This window comes from Prionailurus bengalensis, chromosome D3 (genome assembly GCF_016509475.1).
Source record: "Prionailurus bengalensis isolate Pbe53 chromosome D3, Fcat_Pben_1.1_paternal_pri, whole genome shotgun sequence".
Taxonomy (NCBI): Eukaryota; Metazoa; Chordata; class Mammalia; order Carnivora; family Felidae; genus Prionailurus; species Prionailurus bengalensis.
Genome location: NC_057356.1, coordinates 91,896,535 through 91,916,623, shown reverse-complemented (window position 1 = coordinate 91,916,623; position 20,089 = coordinate 91,896,535). Strand labels below are relative to the sequence as shown.

General features: G+C 47.9%; 1 protein-coding gene and 1 non-coding gene across 7 annotated transcripts in view; both read right to left on the bottom strand.

Moving 5' to 3' along the window:
* ZNF236 (zinc finger protein 236) overlaps window positions 1-14,111 on the bottom strand; it is a 106,955-nt gene extending 92,844 nt beyond the window's left edge. For 4 of the 6 annotated variants that reach the window (XR_006294024.1, XM_043559104.1, XM_043559105.1 and 1 more), the window contains exon 1: window positions 13,737-14,111. Coding sequence is in view for 3 of the 6 variants with exons in the window: in XM_043559104.1 (XP_043415039.1) it covers window positions 13,737-13,791 (55 nt within the window). In the remaining 3 variants the exon portion in view is untranslated. Of the gene's footprint in view, window positions 1-12,710; window positions 12,906-13,736 lie in introns of those variants that run through there. The other 2 variants (XM_043559107.1, XM_043559106.1) reach the window with 2 other exon arrangements.
* Window positions 14,112-19,593: 5,482 nt separating this feature from the next.
* LOC122471051 lies at window positions 19,594-19,696 on the bottom strand. Its single transcript, XR_006294076.1, has one exon. It is a non-coding gene; the product is annotated as a U6 spliceosomal RNA (small nuclear RNA).
* Window positions 19,697-20,089: the final 393 nt, after the last annotated feature.

Below are 20,089 nucleotides of genomic sequence, written 5' to 3'. Positions count from 1 at the left end.
AACAGTTTGGGAGGTTGAGAATGTTCAAGTAAAATATCTGTTGAAAACTGTGTTTTAAGAACTCAGTAGCAACTGCTTCCACCGAATGGCTGAATACAGGGGTGACAGAGCTCCTCAATAAACACAAAACTAAAAGGCTACCTCAGGATGTAGAACGAAACGATGTCCATAGCGTCTATGCTGAAACTGCTTAATGACAGCCCAAAATGAGAAAGGATGTAATTATGTAATTACCTGCAACTGACACATAAAACCCAAGAGATAGGAGACTATACACTCAAACCTGAAAATCACATTGTTTTGCTTATGAATTAAGACTTTTCCAGGGAAGATTTTTATCTTAAGAAGCAAGACCTCCCTCCTTAACGAAGCTCAAAACATACTAAAATCATGTTTTCAGTACGTCCCTTCCACCAGCGATAATACACTATTAATTTGGTTCAAACACAAACTTAAAATGATAATTCAAATCAAAGCATAACTACAAGGGAAAAACATGTCTTAGTTTCCACGGAGAGCATAAGTTTAAAATCCACAGCATCTCTCGACTTTCGCTCTGCTTTGGGGACACAGGCTTTGCACACGTCATTTCTCTGCACTGAGAAAGTACGAAGCCTTCCTCCCAGGGCGAGGTGGGCTCTATCATGCACACTGTTCTTTCCGGAGAGCGTCCAGGGCCTTACAAAGAACTCTTTCGCCTATCACCTCTTCAAGTTCATTCGAATGTCCAATTTCCGGTCCACAGAGTACGTGTTGTTCAGAAAGAAGCCTATGAAACAAATGTATCCTTAGGACGCGCTTAGGAGGTCCACAAACCCTGTGAAACCCACACGTCCACACACTTCCCATTGTGCTGGGGGAGAGGTAGCATGCCCGCAGCCACAGAGGCCACCAGATTGTTTAAGGGGCCACGGATCTAAGTAAGGTGTGATCACGCGAACGGTCCGCCCTCCTGGGGACAGCTGCATTAAGAAGCGGCCCGAGGAACGTCACGTGACACTCGGGCAGCACACGTTCCTGATGCTGTCCAAATCAGGTCGGTGTCCTCTGTACCCGACTCCACACACTCAGAATAAGCACAGAGCCACCTGCATCCAGCAGGGCCCAAATCTAAGAGTTCACCCAGGCCAGGATTTTTCAAGTACGCCTTTCTGCCCGTCCCTGCCCCCAGAGGCAGGGGATGATCACTCCGAGATCAGTTTACCCAGTCACCTTACACGCACAAGCACGAACACATTCTCTTCAACTGTCCGCCCTCCCTGACTCCAAGGACACAAATTCACCACCAAATTTAAACAAACACTGACTGTACAAAGATCAGAAGTTGAGCAGGGGCATCTGGGTGGCTCAGTCAGTTAAGAGTCAGACTCTTGAACTCAGCTCAGGTCAAGATCTCAGGGTCTGTGAGATCGAGCCCTGTGTCGGGCTCTACGCAGAGGTGGAGCCTGCTTGGGATCCTCTCTCCACCCCCCCGCCCCCTCTCTCTCTCTCTCCAAAAAATAAATAAACTTAAACAAAAATTGTTTGAGCAGCTTTGTTTTCCTCGAAAAAAATGTGAACACTAGTTTCAGAATCATTTAACTCCACACGGAGATTCTCAAGAGTATATAATAACTGACCAGGCCCAAAACAATAAAGCCTCAGAGTGACTCAGATGAAATGAGACAGATAACGCCTCCTGGCACCACGAGGACAAGCCTGCCAATGACTGAGGCGCACAGCCACCTCTAATGCTGTCCTTCTGCTCCACGGCCCTCCACGGCCCTCCACGGCCCTCCACAACCACACTGCTCCACAGCTTTATGCAGGCCTGCTCTGTAAGGACCTGGGACGGGGATGAGCTCTCTTACGAATTGGTCCTCTTCCCAGACCGGGCATGGCAGCTCAGCCCAGTCAGCTAAATCTTAATGGCAAAGGTCTGTTCCTTATCTCCAATCTAAAGAGCTAAATTGATCTCTCTTTTTTTTAAACATGTTTTAATGTTTATTTATTTTTGAGACACACACGCACACACACACACACACACACAGAGGGTAAGGGAGGAGGGGCAGAGAGGAAGACACAGAATCCGAAGTAGGCTCCGGGCTGTGAGCTGTCAGCACAGAGCCCGACGTGGGGCTCAAACCCACAAGCCACAAGATCATGACCCGAGCTGAAGTCGGACGCTTAACCGACTCAGCCACCCAGGCCCCCCCTCTCTTTTTTTTTTTCTCAAAGATCTTATTTTTAAGTAATCCCTACACCCAATGTGGGCCTCGAACTCACAACCCAGAGATCAAGAGCTCCGTGCTCCTCTGCCTGAGCCAGTCCGGTGCCCCTCTAAGTTGATGTCTTCTACAAAATGCCTGTCTGTGACATGAGAGTTCCACAAGATCTATTACATTTATAGCATTCCACTGACCTACCTCAAATCTGCATCTCCTGACTGAAATTCTCAAGCACTGTGCATTGATGGCCTCGGCTATCCATAAATCCTGCTGAGGCATTCTCAGTATTAACTATCGGAGATCAGTATCGATAATTATTATTAATCAATACAATTATAATTATATATTACATAGTGTGCATACTAATTATATAATTATAATTATATAATCAATATTAAAATGAGATACACCAGTTTCAGTTTCTAGACTGAGCTAACCCCTAAACTTTGTATCTCTTTTCATGTTTTTGAATAAAAACCTTCCAAAATACCACTGACCTATCTTCTGCGATAGGCCCGTCTTCCAACACCCAGCCCTGTCCCCAAGAACCCAGCTCTCTACCCACGTGACCTCTGCCCCCTGACCCCAGCTGCCTTCTGAGGCCGCCCTGAGGGCCCCGGGGAGTCTGACAGCCACCACCCTGCTTCTTGCGGGGGCCACTTCCCTACCATTCTCTCCTTTCTCTTACTGCTTCCTACTTGCTCCTGTTCTCGGATTCCTGCTGCTCCCCCCACACGGGCCAGCATTTGGGCAGGAGCGGTTCAGGGTCAAGCATGGGGGGGGGTCTGGGCCCGTGAGCCTTTCTAGGTCATCACGGTGTCTCTGAAGCCTCGCTCAAAGCCTGAGCGCCCAGCGAGTATTTGCTAAGTAGTCGGAGATAAGATGAAAGTTATGACTCTTTCGGTCTCTCCCCAGTTGTCTGAAGCTCCCAAGACCAACATATCTAATTTCCACTTTCAGCCTGACTCATGCCTCAAAATGACCTAAGTTACACTCAGTGCTTCTCCAGCTTGTTGCGTACCCACCAACCATTCTGACTTTGCGCACATGTTCTCTAGCCACGTGGTTGTTCCAGGAGCCATTATCTTCTCCCTAGAATCTTTCAGAAAACCCAGTGCTCCGGTCAACAGCTCCAGCCACAAGCACCCGCTTTCCTCTCAGAAGGAACAAGCATCTGTCAACTCAGGAGTGCCCGCACCGAGAGAGGCGAGTACTGTCAGGGAAGATTCTGGCACTGTTTGAATCTGACCTCTATCATCTATCTATTCAAATGTATCTACTATTAAGTAAATATTCATTTGGAAATGAAGGTAATCCTCAAAACGCAGTCGATGAAAAAAGCAGTATGTTCGCGGTGCTATTACTGCTTTAATAAAGGGACGATGGGGCAGAGATTTACCATGCATTTGCTTGTATGTGCACACGATATCCTTGAGAAACTACAGAAAAAAATAACAGCATTGGTGACCTGTAAAAATGGCAACTACATGAGTGGGACGAGGGCTGGGAAAGGGACTTCCAGTTTTTTAAATTCCAAACCATTAGAATGTATTACCTGTTCAAAAAGAATTAAAAAGGAAGAGATAAAATTTACTCTGGGGGAAAGGTGAGTTATACAGTCCATACCTTTGCTGCATAACTAAGGAAACAAAGACCCCAGAGAAATTTAGCTACTTGGTCAAAATCACACGATAAGCCAGGGCAGAAGGGGGAGTGATTTTCAAGTCCTAGAATCAGGCTTCCCTGCCTCTTAAGGTCCTGATTTCTGAGACAAGACCCCAATTTCAACATTATGCCTACTGTAAAAACAGCAGATGAACTGGGATTCTATCGACAGTACTTTGTCAGTTATCAGCCCAAGACTGCTTATGTTCTTTCCGTATAAAACAGATTCAACGAACTGTCAAGCCAAAGCACTGGTCAAAACCATGAGGAGTTTTGGGGTGCCTGGGTGGCTCAGTCGGTTGGGTGTCCGACTTCAGCTTAGGTCATGATCTCATGGCGGGTGAGTTCGAGCCCCATGTCAGGCCATGTGCTGACAGCTTGGAGCCTGGAGTCTGCTTCAGATTCTGTGTCTCCCTCTCTCTCTGCTCCTCCCCCACTCATGCTCTCTCTCTCTCTCTCTCTCTCTCTTTCAAAAATAAACAAACATTAAAAAAAAAAAAAAAGAACCATGAGGAGTTTCAATGAGAATCAGAGTCAGAGACACTGGCACTGGTTTCATGATACATGATATGAAACATATCTGTGGCACAGAGTTAAAGATAAATACTCGGTCAGAAACTCATTACATGATCCCTAACAGGGTCAGGCCTCTCATATTCCCACGGTAAAGTTCACCTTTACCCAGGAGCACTTTCAATGCCCGTCAGTAGGTACCTGTGTGAAGGTCCCCTTTCATGACTCAGATTACATTTTCTCTGCTTTTAAAAAGGAGTATCAAGTCCTCTTTCAAATATTTGCTTTTATTACCTGTAAATTTTGATTTCTAAAGAAAGACTTTAAACTCAGGTGGCTGTATATTTAGATACCACACGTTATCCAAATTTAACAAAACTACAGTGCGTTAAAATTACAACAAAATAAAGCCTCCAGGATCTAAAGCCCCACCAGCTAGCTAAAACATATCTAGGCCCAAGGTCTAAAAGTAACAGGGCCTTTTTAAGACTGATCTGAGAGTGTACTGCTGAGAATAACCTCCTTAGACGATGCACAAAACTAATTTTCCATACGTGACAGAATCACTTCTTATTGATGTATTCGCTGCCAACACTGTTTCTCATCTCTGCGAACGTACGGTTCATGTCAGCACTGCGACAACAATCAGGTGGAGCTGAATGAAGACTGCCACAGAAAACTGTGCGTGGCCCCGTCCGAGAGCCTGTCCCGATTTCCAATGACGTATGTATGTGTAGGACATGCTATTTTTAACGTACCTATCTTTAAAAACGGGTATCTATAGCTTAAAGTTTGGGTCGTTGGTCACAGATTAGAGAGATGGTGATGAAAACAGGCCTAGCAGTCACGAGACTTCTGAGTGTCCGTCCTGCCAGGTGGTCAGTAAGGTCTCTGCAAACCAGATAATCCGTCGCTTGGCTCAATTCTTCCTCCAAAGATGAGGCTGGTTTCCTTACAGGGAATTTACAGGGTGGTTGTGGAAATCCAAGTTATAATAAATAGGAAACAAAAAATACTTCTCCAGAAAAGCAAAATGCACATCTACTAGGAAGGCCAGAATTAAAAAGACAGACGAAAACAAGAATTGATGAAATATGAAGCAACTGGAAATCGCATGTACCATGAGAAAGAGTAAAAAATCACTACAATCACTCAAAAACCATCTGGCAGCATTGACCAAAGCTGAACGCACATAAACCCTGAACCCAGCAATTCAGCTCCCAGGTATAGCCCCACAGAAACCTGCACATACGTGGACCAAAAACATGTTTAGGGGCACGTGGGTGGCTCAGTCAGTTGAGCATCTAACTGATTTCAGCTCAGGTCACGATCTCATGGTCCTGAGATCGAGCCCCGCACTGGGCTCTGCCCTGGGTGTGGAGTCTGCTTAAAATTCTCTCTCTCCCTTTGCCCCTCTCCCACACGTGCTCTCCCTCTCTTAAAAAAATCAAACCACGTGTTTAGAAATGCTTACAGAAGCATTACTATGACAGCCGGCAGCTAAAAACAATGCAAATGCCCTTAAATAGTAGACGAAGAATTGTCAATCTACAGGTGAGAAGCAGAACAATGAAGCATCTAGATGGAACACCTAAGGAAAGGTCTCCATGATCTTACGACTGTCAAAAATTCCCTACACAGGTCCCAAAAGTACTAAACGTGAAAGAACTGATGTTAGACAATATTAAGATTGGGAATTTCTTTCATGGAAAGATATCCTTAGAAGAGTGAAGGGCAAAGTAAAAGAACTCCTCCACGGTATATACAAAGAACTCCTATAAGCCAATAATGAAAAGACACACAACCGTTCACCAAAAATAGACAGAAGTCAAGCAAGCATACAAAAAGATGGTTTACACTGTATCTCAGAAGGGAACTGCGGATTCAAACAATGACACACCACCGTACACCCAGGAGAAGGACTAAAGTCTAAACAAATCAATACCAGATGCTAACGAGGATGTGAAGCAACAGAAACTCCCGTTCTCTGCTGGTGAGAATGCACAATGGCACAGCCACTTTGGAAGAGGGCGGCGATCTCTTGCAGAGCGAAACACAGTCTCCCCACACCATCCAGCACAGTGTTTACCCACACGAGCTGGAAACTTATGTCCGCACAAAAAACCCGGTGCACAAACGTTTATAGCAAGTCGCAACTGCCCAAAACCGGAAGCAACCAAGATATCCTTCAAGATGTAAATAAACGGACTGTGGCACATCCAGACAATGGGATATTATTCAACAATAAAAAGAAATGAGCTGTCAAGCCATGAAGAGATGTGAGGGAATCTTAATTGCATATCGCTTAGTGAAAAGAGGGCAGTCCGAAGCTCTGTACGGTATGATTCCCACTTGAGAGCAGGCAGAACGATGGAGACAGTGAACCCTAATGTAAACTAGGGACTTTACTACAAAACTGATCCATTGTTACAAATATAACACTATTACAAGATGAGAATAAGAGGGGAAACCCTGGGGGGGGGGAGGATTGGGGAGGGGGGTGATAAGAAGTATAGAGGAACTAGACACTCTCTGCTCAATTTAACGTAAGCCTGAAACTGCTATAAACAGCAAAGTCTATTAACTAAAAATACATAAATAAGATATCCAACCCGGCAGGAAAGTGGGAAAAGACTTAAACAGGAGCCTCACAAGAGAAAACAAACGGCTAATGAACATAAAGTCCTCATTAGCACCGAAGCGCAAGTTAGAAGTCAAGATTAACACTACACAGACCGGAATAGCTAAGATATGAAAAGGACAGCGCAGACGGGACTCTCGGACACTGCTGGTAGGAGATTAAACTAGCACAGTCACTAGACAACTGTTCGGCAGTGTCTGCTGGGACCCAGAAGCGCATACAAGTTCACAGCAGCGCTGACCTGTAATAGCCCCAAAGTGGAAACCATCCAAGCACCCAGAGCAGAAAGGACAAACTGACAGTGTTACACAATGGAATAATATACAACCATGTGAATGAACCTGTCTCTGCCAAACAATAGCAGGGAGGGGCGCCTGGGTGGCTCAGTGAGTTGAACATCAAGACTCTTGATTTTGCCTCAGGTCCCGATCTCAGGTTTCCTGAGCTCCAGCCCCCAGCAGGGCTCTGTGCTGACAGCGCAGAGCCCGCTGGGGATTCTCTCTCTCCCTCTCTGCCCCTCCCCCACTTGCTCTTTCTCCCAAAATAAATACATAAAAGCATTAAAAAATAAAACCCATAAACGAGAACAGGGATGATCTCATAAAAGCAAACACTGAATGAATGAAGCCAGAAACAAAAGGGTACATACTGTGAATCCAACTCAGTTTGAAAGCAAGTCGAACTAACCTGAGGTATCAGAAGAGGACAGTGGGGCGGAGAGGGAGGTGGTAGTAACTGGGAGGAACAAAAGGAACTTTTAAGATACCACCGATGTTCTGCATACGTGAAGTTCTTCACTTTAAAATCCACACACTTCCTGTATAGATGTTCTGTTTGATTAACATCATTACCAAAATACGATAAGGCTTTCAAAAACATACAGGTCTGGCTTCTCTTGAAAAATCACAAGCCACGGCGATAACTGGACGGAGCAGAGCAGGAGCCTGCCCCCGCGGACAGAACAGGACCCCCACACTTCTCTGAAACCCCCAGAAGCACTGGCACCTGTTACCTTCCCCTGCTCTGCTAGCCTCTGTGGCTGACTCCCGTATTCAGAATTCTGACCCCCGTTGGTGCTGCTTATTAAGTAAATTATTCTAATCCACTAAAGCAACAGTTTTTCCGCTCTGCTGAGAGGAATTTGGGGGGACGGCACCCTAGAGGGCCATCTCGGAAACCCTCAGTCTCATGCCTTTCAACCTGCACAGCCCTGCCACAGATCAATGGTTTTCAGCCTTGACCACACAGCAGAATCACCCGGGTTCCACCTCACCGGTTTGGAAGTAACTGGACTCAAGGCCCGGTCATCGGGATTTTTTAAATCTCCTCAGGTAATTTCATCAACGTTTTGCCAAGGGTGAAAAACACCCCTCGAGACCTTGCTGTATATTATTTCACGTAAGAAAGTTCTAACACTAAAAGTAGTTTGAAAAACAGTTGGGCACAGAGACACAGTCTTTGTATACAGAGAAAATATAAAGACCCTGATATATGATAACGATCATTTTAAAAAGCACTGAATTGATTTTATCTAATGAAGAATTATGGTGTAGTACAGTTTTCCTAGGCTGTGTTTGTGTCAGAGACCAAGATTTTTTTTTTAACTTTTTTTTTTTTTTAATGTTTATTTATTTTTGAGACAGAGACAGAGCATGAATGGGGGAGGGGCAGAGAGAGAGGGAGACACAGAATCGGAAGCAGGCTCCAGGCTCTGAGCCATCAGCCCAGAGCCTGATGCGGGGCTCGAACTCACGAACCGTGAGATCGTGACCTGAGCTGAAGTCAGACGCTCAACCGACTGAGCCACCCAGGCGCCCCAGACCAAGATTTTTTTTTTAAATACATCCTTATAATGAAATATTTTTCCTTTATTGTGAAAAGACCAAGATTTTGAACTCATGTTAACTCACTACTTGTTTCCAGGATAGTAAAATCTTTAAATTTTGTGTTGCCTAATACACTTTCCTCAAAATACTAAAAAGTCCAAGTTTCTGCCTACCTAAAAAGTTCAACTACAGACAGTGAAGGGTACTCCTTTATGAAAAAATCTTTTCGGGGCGCCTGGGTGGCTCAGGTGATTGGGCATCCGACTTCAGCTCAGGTCATGATCTCACAGTCCGTGAGTTCGAGCCCCACGTCGGGCTCTGTGCTGACAGCTCACAGCCCGGAGCCTGCTTCGGATTCTGTGTCTTCCTCTCTCTCTCTGCCCCTCCCCTGCTCATGCTCTGTCTCTCTCTGTCTCAAAATAAATTAAAAAAATATATATTTTCATCCTTGGACACCTGATATCGTCAGAAAGTTCTTATTGGAAGCAGAATCTGTCTCCCCTTAACTGTTACCGCCAGGAGTACCTAGTTCCGCCCGCTGCAGCAGAGGATTCGCCTCTAAATCTGAGGGCACGGGACCTCCTGCCGTCTCGCACACAAAATCCTACTGCTGAGCCCTTCCCACTAGCCCAGTGCCCTTGGAGGGGACAGCAGCTTCCTGAACACGTGCAATAAAATCTAAAGTGGCCTGAAGTGATCATCTGAGCAACAGAGGACTTGTGGACCCATCTGGCTCAAGCTCCGTCTCGGCTCTCAGCTCTCAGCTCTGGAAACGAAGCGTTACAAATACTCCTCCGACAGAAAACAGAAAGTGAGCAGGAGACCGACCACAGGTACAGCCCGGGAGAAAAAGCGTGTACCCGCGCACTGGAAAAAACAAACGGAGGCCAGACAAGGTCCCAAAATGTGGCTTCCATCAAGGTCACTACTGCTTAGCAAAACTAAAGCGTGAGGAGGAAGCACTCCTATCTCACCCAGCTTTACTCGCCCAGGAGAGTGCCAGGCGCCAAGCAAGGGCTCCACAAACACACCCCTCAGCTGGGAGCCCAGCTTTCTCACCACGGGGTCCCCTCCCCAGCAGCTGGTGTCCTGCAAGATCCCCGGCGGATGCCAGAAACCAGAGGGCGTGGAACCCTGTGCATCGGGTCTTTTCCTAAGCTTACACACCTACCACAAAGTTGAGCATACGCTGCGCACAGTACGAGATCACCAAGAACTAATACCCGAGTAGACACCCGTGACGACATTCTACAGAAGCCGTGTGCATGGGGTCGCCCTCTCTCTCACTGTGCCGCACCTGCCCTTCTGGTGACGACAGATGATACAGTCCCCGCGTGACCAGATGAAGGGAGGTGAGTGACCTTAGGCCTGTGAGGCGTTGGGACACGGCGTGGGGCCACCGTGACCTCCTGAGGACAGGCCGCAAAGAGGATCACGGGCTCCGGCCCGCGGGGCCCGAACAGATGGAAATGGAAAGTGTGGAGAAGGGTGGACCACTGCACTCATCCTGAGCCAATTACTTCCAGAAAGGTTTGTCAGCGGGCCTACCCCCACCTCCTCTTGAGGTTTCCATACTGACAGCATCCTCTCCGGGAACCCCGCACTTCCAGCGCCTGTTACCTGCCGCCCGAAGCACAGTCCCCACCGTCGCAGGACACAGGGTCCTGAGGAGCCAAGGCAGAGATGACCTCTCTGCTGTTGAACTTTGCAACCCAGCCCCTAGCAAGGCGACAGGCAGTGCTTTAAAACGTTTTAAATAGGGGCGCCTGGGTGGCGCCGTCGGTTAAGCGCCCGACTTCAGCCGGGTCACGATCTCACGGTCCGTGAGTTCGAGCCCCGCGTCGGGCTCTGGGCTGATGGCTCAGAGCCTGGAGCCTGTTTCCGATTCTGTGTCTCCCTCTCTCTCTGCCCCTGCCCCGTTCATGCTCTGTCTCTCTCTGTCCCAAAAATAAATAAACGTCGAAAAAAAAATAAAACGTTTTAAATAAACTAACCCATGTGTAGGGCTTTATATTTATCAAGGTGGAACAATATAACGCATCGTCTGGTCCAACGTAGGTTCAAATCTCAACTGTGCTGACTAGGCGGGGAAACCTTCCAAATCCCTTCACCTCACTGAGCTGCATTTCCCCGCCTGCAAAAATCCCCACCGATCCTCCACGTTTTCTTAGGAATAAAATTCCTAACGGTAACACAGAAAACAAGGTAAGTTCAGGCAATGAGAGGTAACAGAGTGACAGAGCAACAGTCCTCAAACATTCCGATCTGGGGATCTTTTCACCTTCTTAAATATTACTGAGGACTCCGAAGACCTTAAGTTTATATAGATTACATCATTATTCGCCCTACTCAAACCGAGCACTGTTTAAAATAGCTCTTCAATCAAAAGCAAACATCTAGCGTATGTTAATGCAAATACATATTTTTATGAAAAGTACATTCTCAAAAAAAAAAACAGTGAAGAGTTTTCACTTTTAGAAATCTTTTTAACGTCTGACAAAACAAGCGGATCCTCCTATCTGCTTCCGCATTCTCTCTGTTGCAATCAATATGTTGCGTTTCATTTTCCTGCAAATCATTTTACAGGTTGAGTTTGCCGTTTTGAGTGAAATACACCAGTCTTGATTCATGCAAAGGCGTCAGCAATTTTACTCCTAATCGTTTTTGTACCACTAGGGCAAATGTTAACCAAGTGGAGAAACCAAATAGTGCCGCTATGAAAAATTTACCTTGCAGACCCCTGAAAGCGCCTCCGGCAACTCCAGGGGTCCACGAACCACACTTTGAGAACCACCGTGGTAGAAAAAGACTGGTGTAAAGTGAAGTTATTTGCAGGCAGGTTTGAGGAAGGCCTTTTTTAGGAAGCTGACGCCCCGAGACCTAAGGGAGGAGTCAGAGGAGGCGGATTCTCAGAATATCTGGGAGGAACACGAAGAATTGAACGCTACCGCAAGGAAAGAGGGACATGAGCCCTAGACAAAGGCCAGATCAATTAGGATCCTGCAGGAATGTAGATTTGACTTTAAGAGAAATCCTTTGAGGAGTTTTAATCGGGGTGTGGCCCTATGATGTCCGTTTAAAGAGCCCCTCCACGGACAGGTGATGGACCTAGGCTGGGGCCCGACTACCTGGGACTCAAGTCCACCTGGAGACAAGGAGGCTGGGGAGCCAAGGGCACTGGCGATAGAAGAGGTGGGGCTCACTGCAAACACATTTTTGAGGAAGAAGCCACAAGACTTCATTATGAACCGTCTTCAGGAATAAGAGAAGGAGTATTACTCTTCAGTTCGGGGCTTGAAAACCCAAGTGAACGGTGATGCCATTCAGGGAGATGGGGAAGATTGGGGGGATTAGGTTCCCAGCCCTCCGTCAAGGCACATTTTACATTCTCCATCCTAAGCCTTCGTTAGAGCACCTGAGAGGCACTGCACCTTCTGTTATTTTTGGCAGAGGGCACATTAACAAAAGTACAAACGCTGGACGAAATGCGGCCAAAGCCAAGGCAGTGAGGTCTTTCCGAACTCCTTCCAGAAGCCAAGAGCCACTAATCAAGATTCTGAGCAGTTACTGCCCAACTTCAAATCTGCAAACCTGCACGGTTCCCCCGCCGGCGTCCCACTAAGCTCCCTAAGCGCTGCGCGAGGCGTGCGGGTTCGTGCTCAAATTCATACGCGCTCCTGTCCCAACGTCTCCTTCATTTGCCCGTCTGTTAACTTGATCGGTTATGAGACCAGTTAAGAGCGTCTGGTCGGTACGTCCCGTCAGTAAGTTTACACCGCTGGCTGGTCTCGACCTCTCTCCCTAAATGCGATGAAGGGCTCAGTTAAACACTATGGATCTGCACTTTCCAGAACTGACCTTGCTCCGTTCTGAAAACCAGTGCGTGTGCGCGCCGCCTGGCACCAGCCCTTGAGTGAGTCCCAGTTTACTCCTCCTCCGGGGAAGGGTAAGCCCGGGCCACCGGGCTCGGGGACCAGCCAGCGACAGGTACGAGCCCCGGGAGCGCGTTCCAAGTCCGCACGGCCGGATCCAGCGCCCACGCAGCCCCCTCTACGACCGCCCCGGCTCTGGTCCCCACCCCACCCCCGGCTCCCCCAGTCCCCCGGGCCCCGCTGGTGCCCTCCCGGTCCCCCGGCCTTCCAGGCCCCGGGGCCGGTCTACCCGGCCGTCCCCCAGATCCTACCCTCCCCACCCCTACCCCACCCCCCCGGGGCCGCGCGCCCGAGGGCCTCCCCAGGGCCTCCCCGCCGGGGCCGCGCAGCGAGCGAGCACTCGACGCTCCGGGGCGGCCAGGCCGGCCGGGGCGCCGCTCCCTCAGGCCCGCGGGTAGGGCGGGCCCTGCCGCCCGCCCACGCTACGCGCGGCCTCGGAGATGGCGGCGGGGCCCGGCGTCCCCGCGACCCGCCCGGGGAGGGCGCCTCCCTCAGGAAGGCCGCCCGCCGCCCCGGAACGCCGGGCCGGGCCGGGCTGGGCGGCGGGCGGGCCGGGGAGGCCGGATCCCCGCGGGCGGAGGACGGCGGGGGAGGAGGGCGGCCGGGGGAGGAGAAGGAGGAGGGGGAGGGAGGAGGGCGGCGGCGGCGGCGCGCACCTCGCCCCCGGCCCCCGCCGCCGCCGCCCGCCCGGCCCAGGAAAGTAGGCCCAGCCCGGCGGAGGGGCCCGCCGCGCCGCGCCGGTATCATTCCGCCCGCGCCCTGCGGCCCGCACTCGGGCGGCGGCGGCGGCGGGCGCGGCGGCGGCGGCGACGGCGGCGGGCCCCGGCCCCGCTCGCCGCCCCCGGCCCCGCCGCCCCCGGCCCGGGCCGCTCCCGGCGCCCTCCGCGCCGCATCCGGGGACTATATTCGCGCGGAGCGGCACAGCGCGGCCGGACCGGACGAGGCCGCTTACCGGTGTCGCCGCGCGCCTTGCTCTCCTTGGGCTTCGGGGGGCGGCCCCGCGGCATCGTCGGCGGCGGCGGCGGCGGACCACCCCTCGGCCGCACACACACTCACACACATACACTCGGCGGAGCGCGCACGCGCGGGGACCGGCCGCGGGGACGCGGCGCGCGCCCGGCCGAGCGACGGAGGCGGGCGGAGCGGCCCGGGAGGGCGGGCGGCCGCCGAGCCCTGTCTGGGCGCCCGCGGGCCTCACGGGGGGAAGGCGCCCGAGGGAGCGAACGGGAGAGCTAGCACCGAGCCGACTTCGGCGGGTTCCATGGCCCGGCGGGCCGCGTTAGGGGCGTTGGGCGCGGGTGCGCGGTGGGGGCGGGGAGAGGCGCCGTGCGCATGCGCGTTCCGCCGTTCGGGCCTGGCGCGGCCGGGCGGCCCGCGGGGCCGTGGTCGCCTGGCGGCCGCCGCCTCCGACGGCCGGCCTGGGGGGAGCGGGAGGGCCGCGGTCACTCTCGGTCGCCATCGGTCACCCTCGGCCCTGGTCGGAGGGGAGCGGCGTGTGGACGTCCTCCGTCACCCTGGGTCCCAATGGCCGGCCTGGGGGGAACGGAAGGGCCGCGGTCACTCCCCGTGCCAGTGGCCTGGGGGGGGGGGGGGGGGGGCGACCGTGGTCCTCCTCGGTCCTGGTCTGAGGGGAGCGGGCTGTGGTCACCCTCGGTCACCCGCCGTCCCCACGTCTGGCCTGAGGGGGCGGGCATTGCAGTGTGTCAGGCCGAAGCCCGCAGCTGGGACAGCCGTGGGGAAAATCGGAAAGGTGGCCTTTGGACTGGCACAGGTGTTGAGAAAGCGCTTTCCCGGTGGAAGCAACACACAAGAAGGAAAAAGACCAGGGTCCTTGACGTGCCAGGTGCCCCGGACGTGTCCGTGTACGTTTACGTGTGTCACTTAAGGCAGGGAACACCCGGCACGTCGTCCTGCGGGGTCTCGCGGGAAGGCCTCTGACACCCGCCCGCGGCACACGCTTCACGGCCGAACTTAGAACCCAGGCGGCTGGACCGGCGAAGACCGCCCCAGACGTCACTGATGTTCCTGTCGTCGGGCGTAACGCACTGAAATGTACACTTTCAAAGGTGCTGGTCTTTTATTTCTGTTGTTGCTCATACCAGCTTCCACAGAATTCCGACACTAAGGGGACAACAAAGAGTGAGGTGACATGACGGCACAAGGAGCCAAAGAAAACTAAGCAGAGGATCCTATTTGAAGAGAAACAAGCTCAGACAAGTTATCTAACCAACGTCAGCTAGCCAATGAGTGGCAAATGGTACTGAATAACGTCTGATCCGCTGTTTTTAACGTTTTAGTGTTTTTCACAATCCTGCAAATACCATTTTACAGATGATACTGAGGTTCAGAAGGGTTAAGTAATTTGATCAAGAGAACCTAGCCTGTCAGCAAGTCCAAGGTGCAAACCAAATCTCACTGGCTCGCCCCATGTACACAGTTGCATCAAAGCAGAAATACACCTAAGGTTAGACAAAATAGGACAGTATTAACGTGTGTATCAGGGCTAGCATAGGTACAAGGCTGGGAAGATAGACTGGAAGCAGATCATAAGAATTTGTGAGTCAACTTGGATGATGACGATGGGTATAAATGTATACCTATTTTGTTCCAAAGAAGATGTGAAGCACAGGAAAATACAAATGAGGAAATTGGGATGAAGGAAGAAAGTAGGAAACCAAAGGGAGTAAGTGCCTAAACTAATAAAGTCCAATGTACTTATAAAAGGAGACTAGGAGTTGCACTCCAGGTGTCTTAGCCCAAGAAATAGGCATGATTAGTTACAAGATCCTTACTTACCCATAAAAAGACACCTGTATCCCTATCACCGTATCCCTATGTAGTTTCCTACGACTGTTTCTTTCCTTACCATCTGTATGCATACACAACATCTGTAAACCAAGGCGATTTGACTTCTTGTGATTTGGATGTCTTTTATTTCTTTTTCTTGCCTAATCGCTCTGGCTAGGACTTTCAGCACAATGTTGAGTACGACTGCTGAGAGCGGACACCCTTGTCCTATTCCTGATCTTAGAGGGAAAGCTTTGAACATTTCACCCTTGAGTATGAGGGTAGCTGTGGGTCTGTCATATATGACCTTTATTGTGCTAAGGTACATTCTTTCCATACCCAGTTTGTTGAGAGCTTTTATTAGGAAAGGATGTTGAATTTTGTCAAGTTCTTTTTCTGTGTCTATTGACATGAACATGAGTCTTTTATCCTATTAAAGTGATGTATCACATTAATTTGCATTGCTTTCCAAGGATAAATTACATTTTATCATGGTGTATTACTCTTTTAATGTGCCGAATTAAGTTTGCTAGTATTTCATTGAAAATTTTTGCATTTATATTCATCAGGGATATTGGCCTATAGTTTTGTTTTGTTTCGTTTTGCTTTCCTGTAGTATCCTTACCTGGCTTTGGTATCAGGGTACCCTGGCCTCATAAAATAAGTTTGAGAGTATCCCCTCTCCGGTTTTTTTGGAAGAGTTTGAGAAAGATTGGTGTTATTCTTTAATGTTTGGTAGAATTCACTGGTGAAACCATCTGTTACTGGGCTTTTCTTTGGTGGGAGATTTTTTGAGAGAGCAAGCAGGAGAGAGGCAGAGGGAGAGAGAGAGAGAATCCCAAGCAGATTCCACACCCAGCATGGAGCCAGACGCAGGGTTCAATCCCATAACCATGAGATCATGACCTGAGCCAAAATCAAGAGTCAGACACTCAACTGACTGAGCCACCCAGGCGCCCCACCTCTGGTGGGAGACTTTTTTTTTTTTAGATTTAATCTCCTTACTCATTGGTCTGTTCAAATTTTCTATTTCTTCATGAGTCAGTCTTGGTAGGTTGTATGTAGGTTAGTTTCCTAGCCTCACATTCCTAGATGTCTCAGAGGGTTCCATGGAAGGCTGCTCTTTTATTCCATCTCACTTTTAAATTGATACCTATAGAGACACAAAAGGGGGGACATAAAACCTATCCTCCCCAGAACCACCACACAAGGCACAGCTGGAGAATAGGACCAACAGCCTGGAAGACTCCTAGGTGCTCCTCCCCGAGGCTGCCCTCTTCCTACAGGTATCTGCTCCCCTGACACTGATAACCATCCCCTTGCCTTGATGATCGTACCGTCTTTTTAGATGGCTTTAAATTAATCTATCGGTCAGTTGGTCCAGCTTTTCAACTTTCAAAGTTTTTCCAAGTTCTTCTGTGGCTTGTATCTTTGTTCATATTGGGTTTGTGAGATTAATCGGTGCTGATACATACAGCTGGAGTTCATTTATTTTCACTGATGGACAGCATTTCATTGTAAGACTATGCCACAGTTTATTCATTCAATCCATTGTTGACAGACTCTTGGGTTATGTCAAGTTGTTTTTCTGTTGTTTTGTGAACACACTGCTATGACTATTTTTGCACTTGCCTTCTGGTGTTGAGTGTTTTGTTTTGTTTTGTTTTTTAACACTGGATGAAAAATATTTATTTTTTGCTTTCAATTTGTTCCATGTCAACTAAGTTTACTTCCCTCTACTCTCTTGCCTTTTCTGGACTGACATTTTTTTTTTTTTTCCTCATTCTGCTTTTTCCCTTTTGCTAGTTTGAAAATTATATTCTCTATTCTGTTAAGGGTAACTTTAGAAACTTCAAGATGATACTTATGAAAGCAGAATGTCAATCAACACCTAATTCATATACTATTGTCTTTTGGTGTTTCAATTCTACTCTAAAATGCAGAAGATATTATTGTTTTATTTGTCTCATTTGTGGAAATTACTTACATATATTCCAACTTTTTTGTCCTCTCCATTCCTCCTTACACCTCCAGACTTCATCTCCTATCTCTGTCGGTAACATAGACACACTGCACAATTTCACTTAGTGAACACGGCCTAGCAACAAGCACTCTTACATTTTTTGTCTACCTGACAATGTCTTTATTTTGTCTTCATTCTTTGAAGATACTCTTTCTGGTTAAGTAATTCTAGGTTGAACAATTCTTTCAATCCACTGAAAATATTCCACTTTTAGCTTAGCTTCGGTTGTAGTTGATGGAGAGTCAGTTATCGGTCTTCTTTCTTTTGCACGTCATTCCCCTCCCCCTCCCCACCACTGGAAACTTTTATGACCTTCTCTCAGCCATCGATGCCTTGCGTGTTCGTTAAGGTGTGCCTAAGTGTGAATTCTTTTCATTTATACATTCAGGGAATTCTCAGGGATTATTTCTACAAAGATGGCCCTAGCTCCATTCTCTCTCTTTCTCTTGGAGTTCCAGCCAGACTTATGATAGGCCTTCTCATTTTATTCTCCATTTTTCTTAACTTTCCCTTCGTATTTTCTCTTTTTCTCTGTCCTCCACCTTGGATGATTTTTTAATATTTCTTTTGCAATTGACCAATTTTATCTTCTGCTATGTCAGTTAAACCTATCCATTGAGCTTGATAATTCAATTATCTTTTATCTTTTCTAATTTGGTTATTTTTCTAAGCTACTTGGTAAGCTTTTCCAACTTTTTAATGACAAAATTATCAAACAAGCAAAACGGCTCGAAAATAGCATAATGAACTCCCATATACTGAACACTTAGATTCGACAGTCTTAATATTTTTGCCATACTTGCTTTATCTATTTATTTTTCTATTGTCTTTCGTTTTTCTGGTGTGTGGTTTTTGTTTCCTGTTATTTTGTTTTTGCCAAGCTATTTGAAATAACCTGCAGATCACTTTACCCCTAACTGTGCCAGCATGACTCTCTTAAGAATTCATGCATTTCTGGGGTGCCTGGGTGGCTCAGTCAGTTAAGTGTCCGACTTCGGCTCAGGTCATGATCTCACGGATTGTGAGTTCGAGCCCTGTGTCAGTTTCTGTGCTGACAGCTCGGAGCCTGGAGCCTGCTTCCGACTCTGTGTCTCCTTCTCTCTCTGCCCCTCCCCCACTTGTGCTCTGTCTCTCTCTATCAAAAATAAATAAATGTAAAAAAAAAAATTAAAAAGAAAAAAGAATTCATGCATTTCCTTACAGAGCAACAATATCATTACTATACGTAGGAAAAGTACCAATACTCTCCTAATATATTTACTATCCAGTCCAGATTCAAAGACTCCTAATTATTTCTAAGGTTTCTTATTTTCCCAGTCAGGATCCAAAAAGGGCTCATGTCTGAAATTCTTATTGTGCCTCATTTTATTTTTAATAGCTTTACTGAAATATAATTGACATACAATGAGCTGCACATATTAAAGAGTAAAGTGTGATAAAACCTGACACATGTATACAAATGTGAAGTCATCAGTACAATCGAGATGTGAACATATCCTACCACCCCAACACTTCCTTGTTTCCCCATGCGTTCATCCCCTCCCTGATCCCCAGTTCCCAGGCAACTACCGTTCTTTTTGTCACTGTATTGGGATCACATTTTCTATAATTTTATATAAATGGAATCATACGATATGTATTCTTTTTGCCTAACTTCTTTCACTCACAATAATTATTTTAAGGTTTACCCGTGTATTGTAGGAATCAATAGTTCATTCCTTTTTATTGCTAAGTAGTATTTATTTCCTTTTTTTATTGATATAATTTGCATATAACATATTCATTTCAGGTGTATAATGTAATTATATGTAATTGTATACACTGCAAAATGATTCTGGTAAGTCTAGTTAACATCCATCACTACACAGAGTTACAAGTTTTTTCCTTGTAGTGAGAACTTTTAAGATCTACTCTCTTAGCAAATTTCAAATATACATTGTTACCTATTAACTACAGTCACCAGGCTGTATATTGTATTTTCCGTTCTTACTCATTTTATAAAAATATGGAATGCTGCACAAATTTGAGTGTCCTGCTTGCACAGGGGCCATGCCGATTTTCTCTGTATCATGCCATTTTTTTTTTATTCCAATTTTACTATACATGCTGCCAAAGAGGGCACTGAATAGTATCTCATTTTATGGATATACCACAGTTTCTCAACCCAGTTTCCACTGATGGGCGCTTGGGTTGTTTTCAGGTTTTGACAATTATAAACAGGAGCCAGACGAGGTGATAAAACGGGGCACCTTGTGCGGGACACTCAAGGAGGTGCTCCCTCTCAGATTTGTGCACATGTTCCACACACCTCACCTGGTACAGGCCCTGACTGTACACAAAACTGTTGTGAACATTTGCACTGAGTCTGGCCACAGGCCTATGTTTTCATTTTTCTTGGGTAAATACCTAGGAGCAGGATGGCAGAGTCATATGATAGCTGTTTCTTCAACTTTTTTCAAGCCTCTAAACTGCTTCCCAAAGCAGTTATATCACCT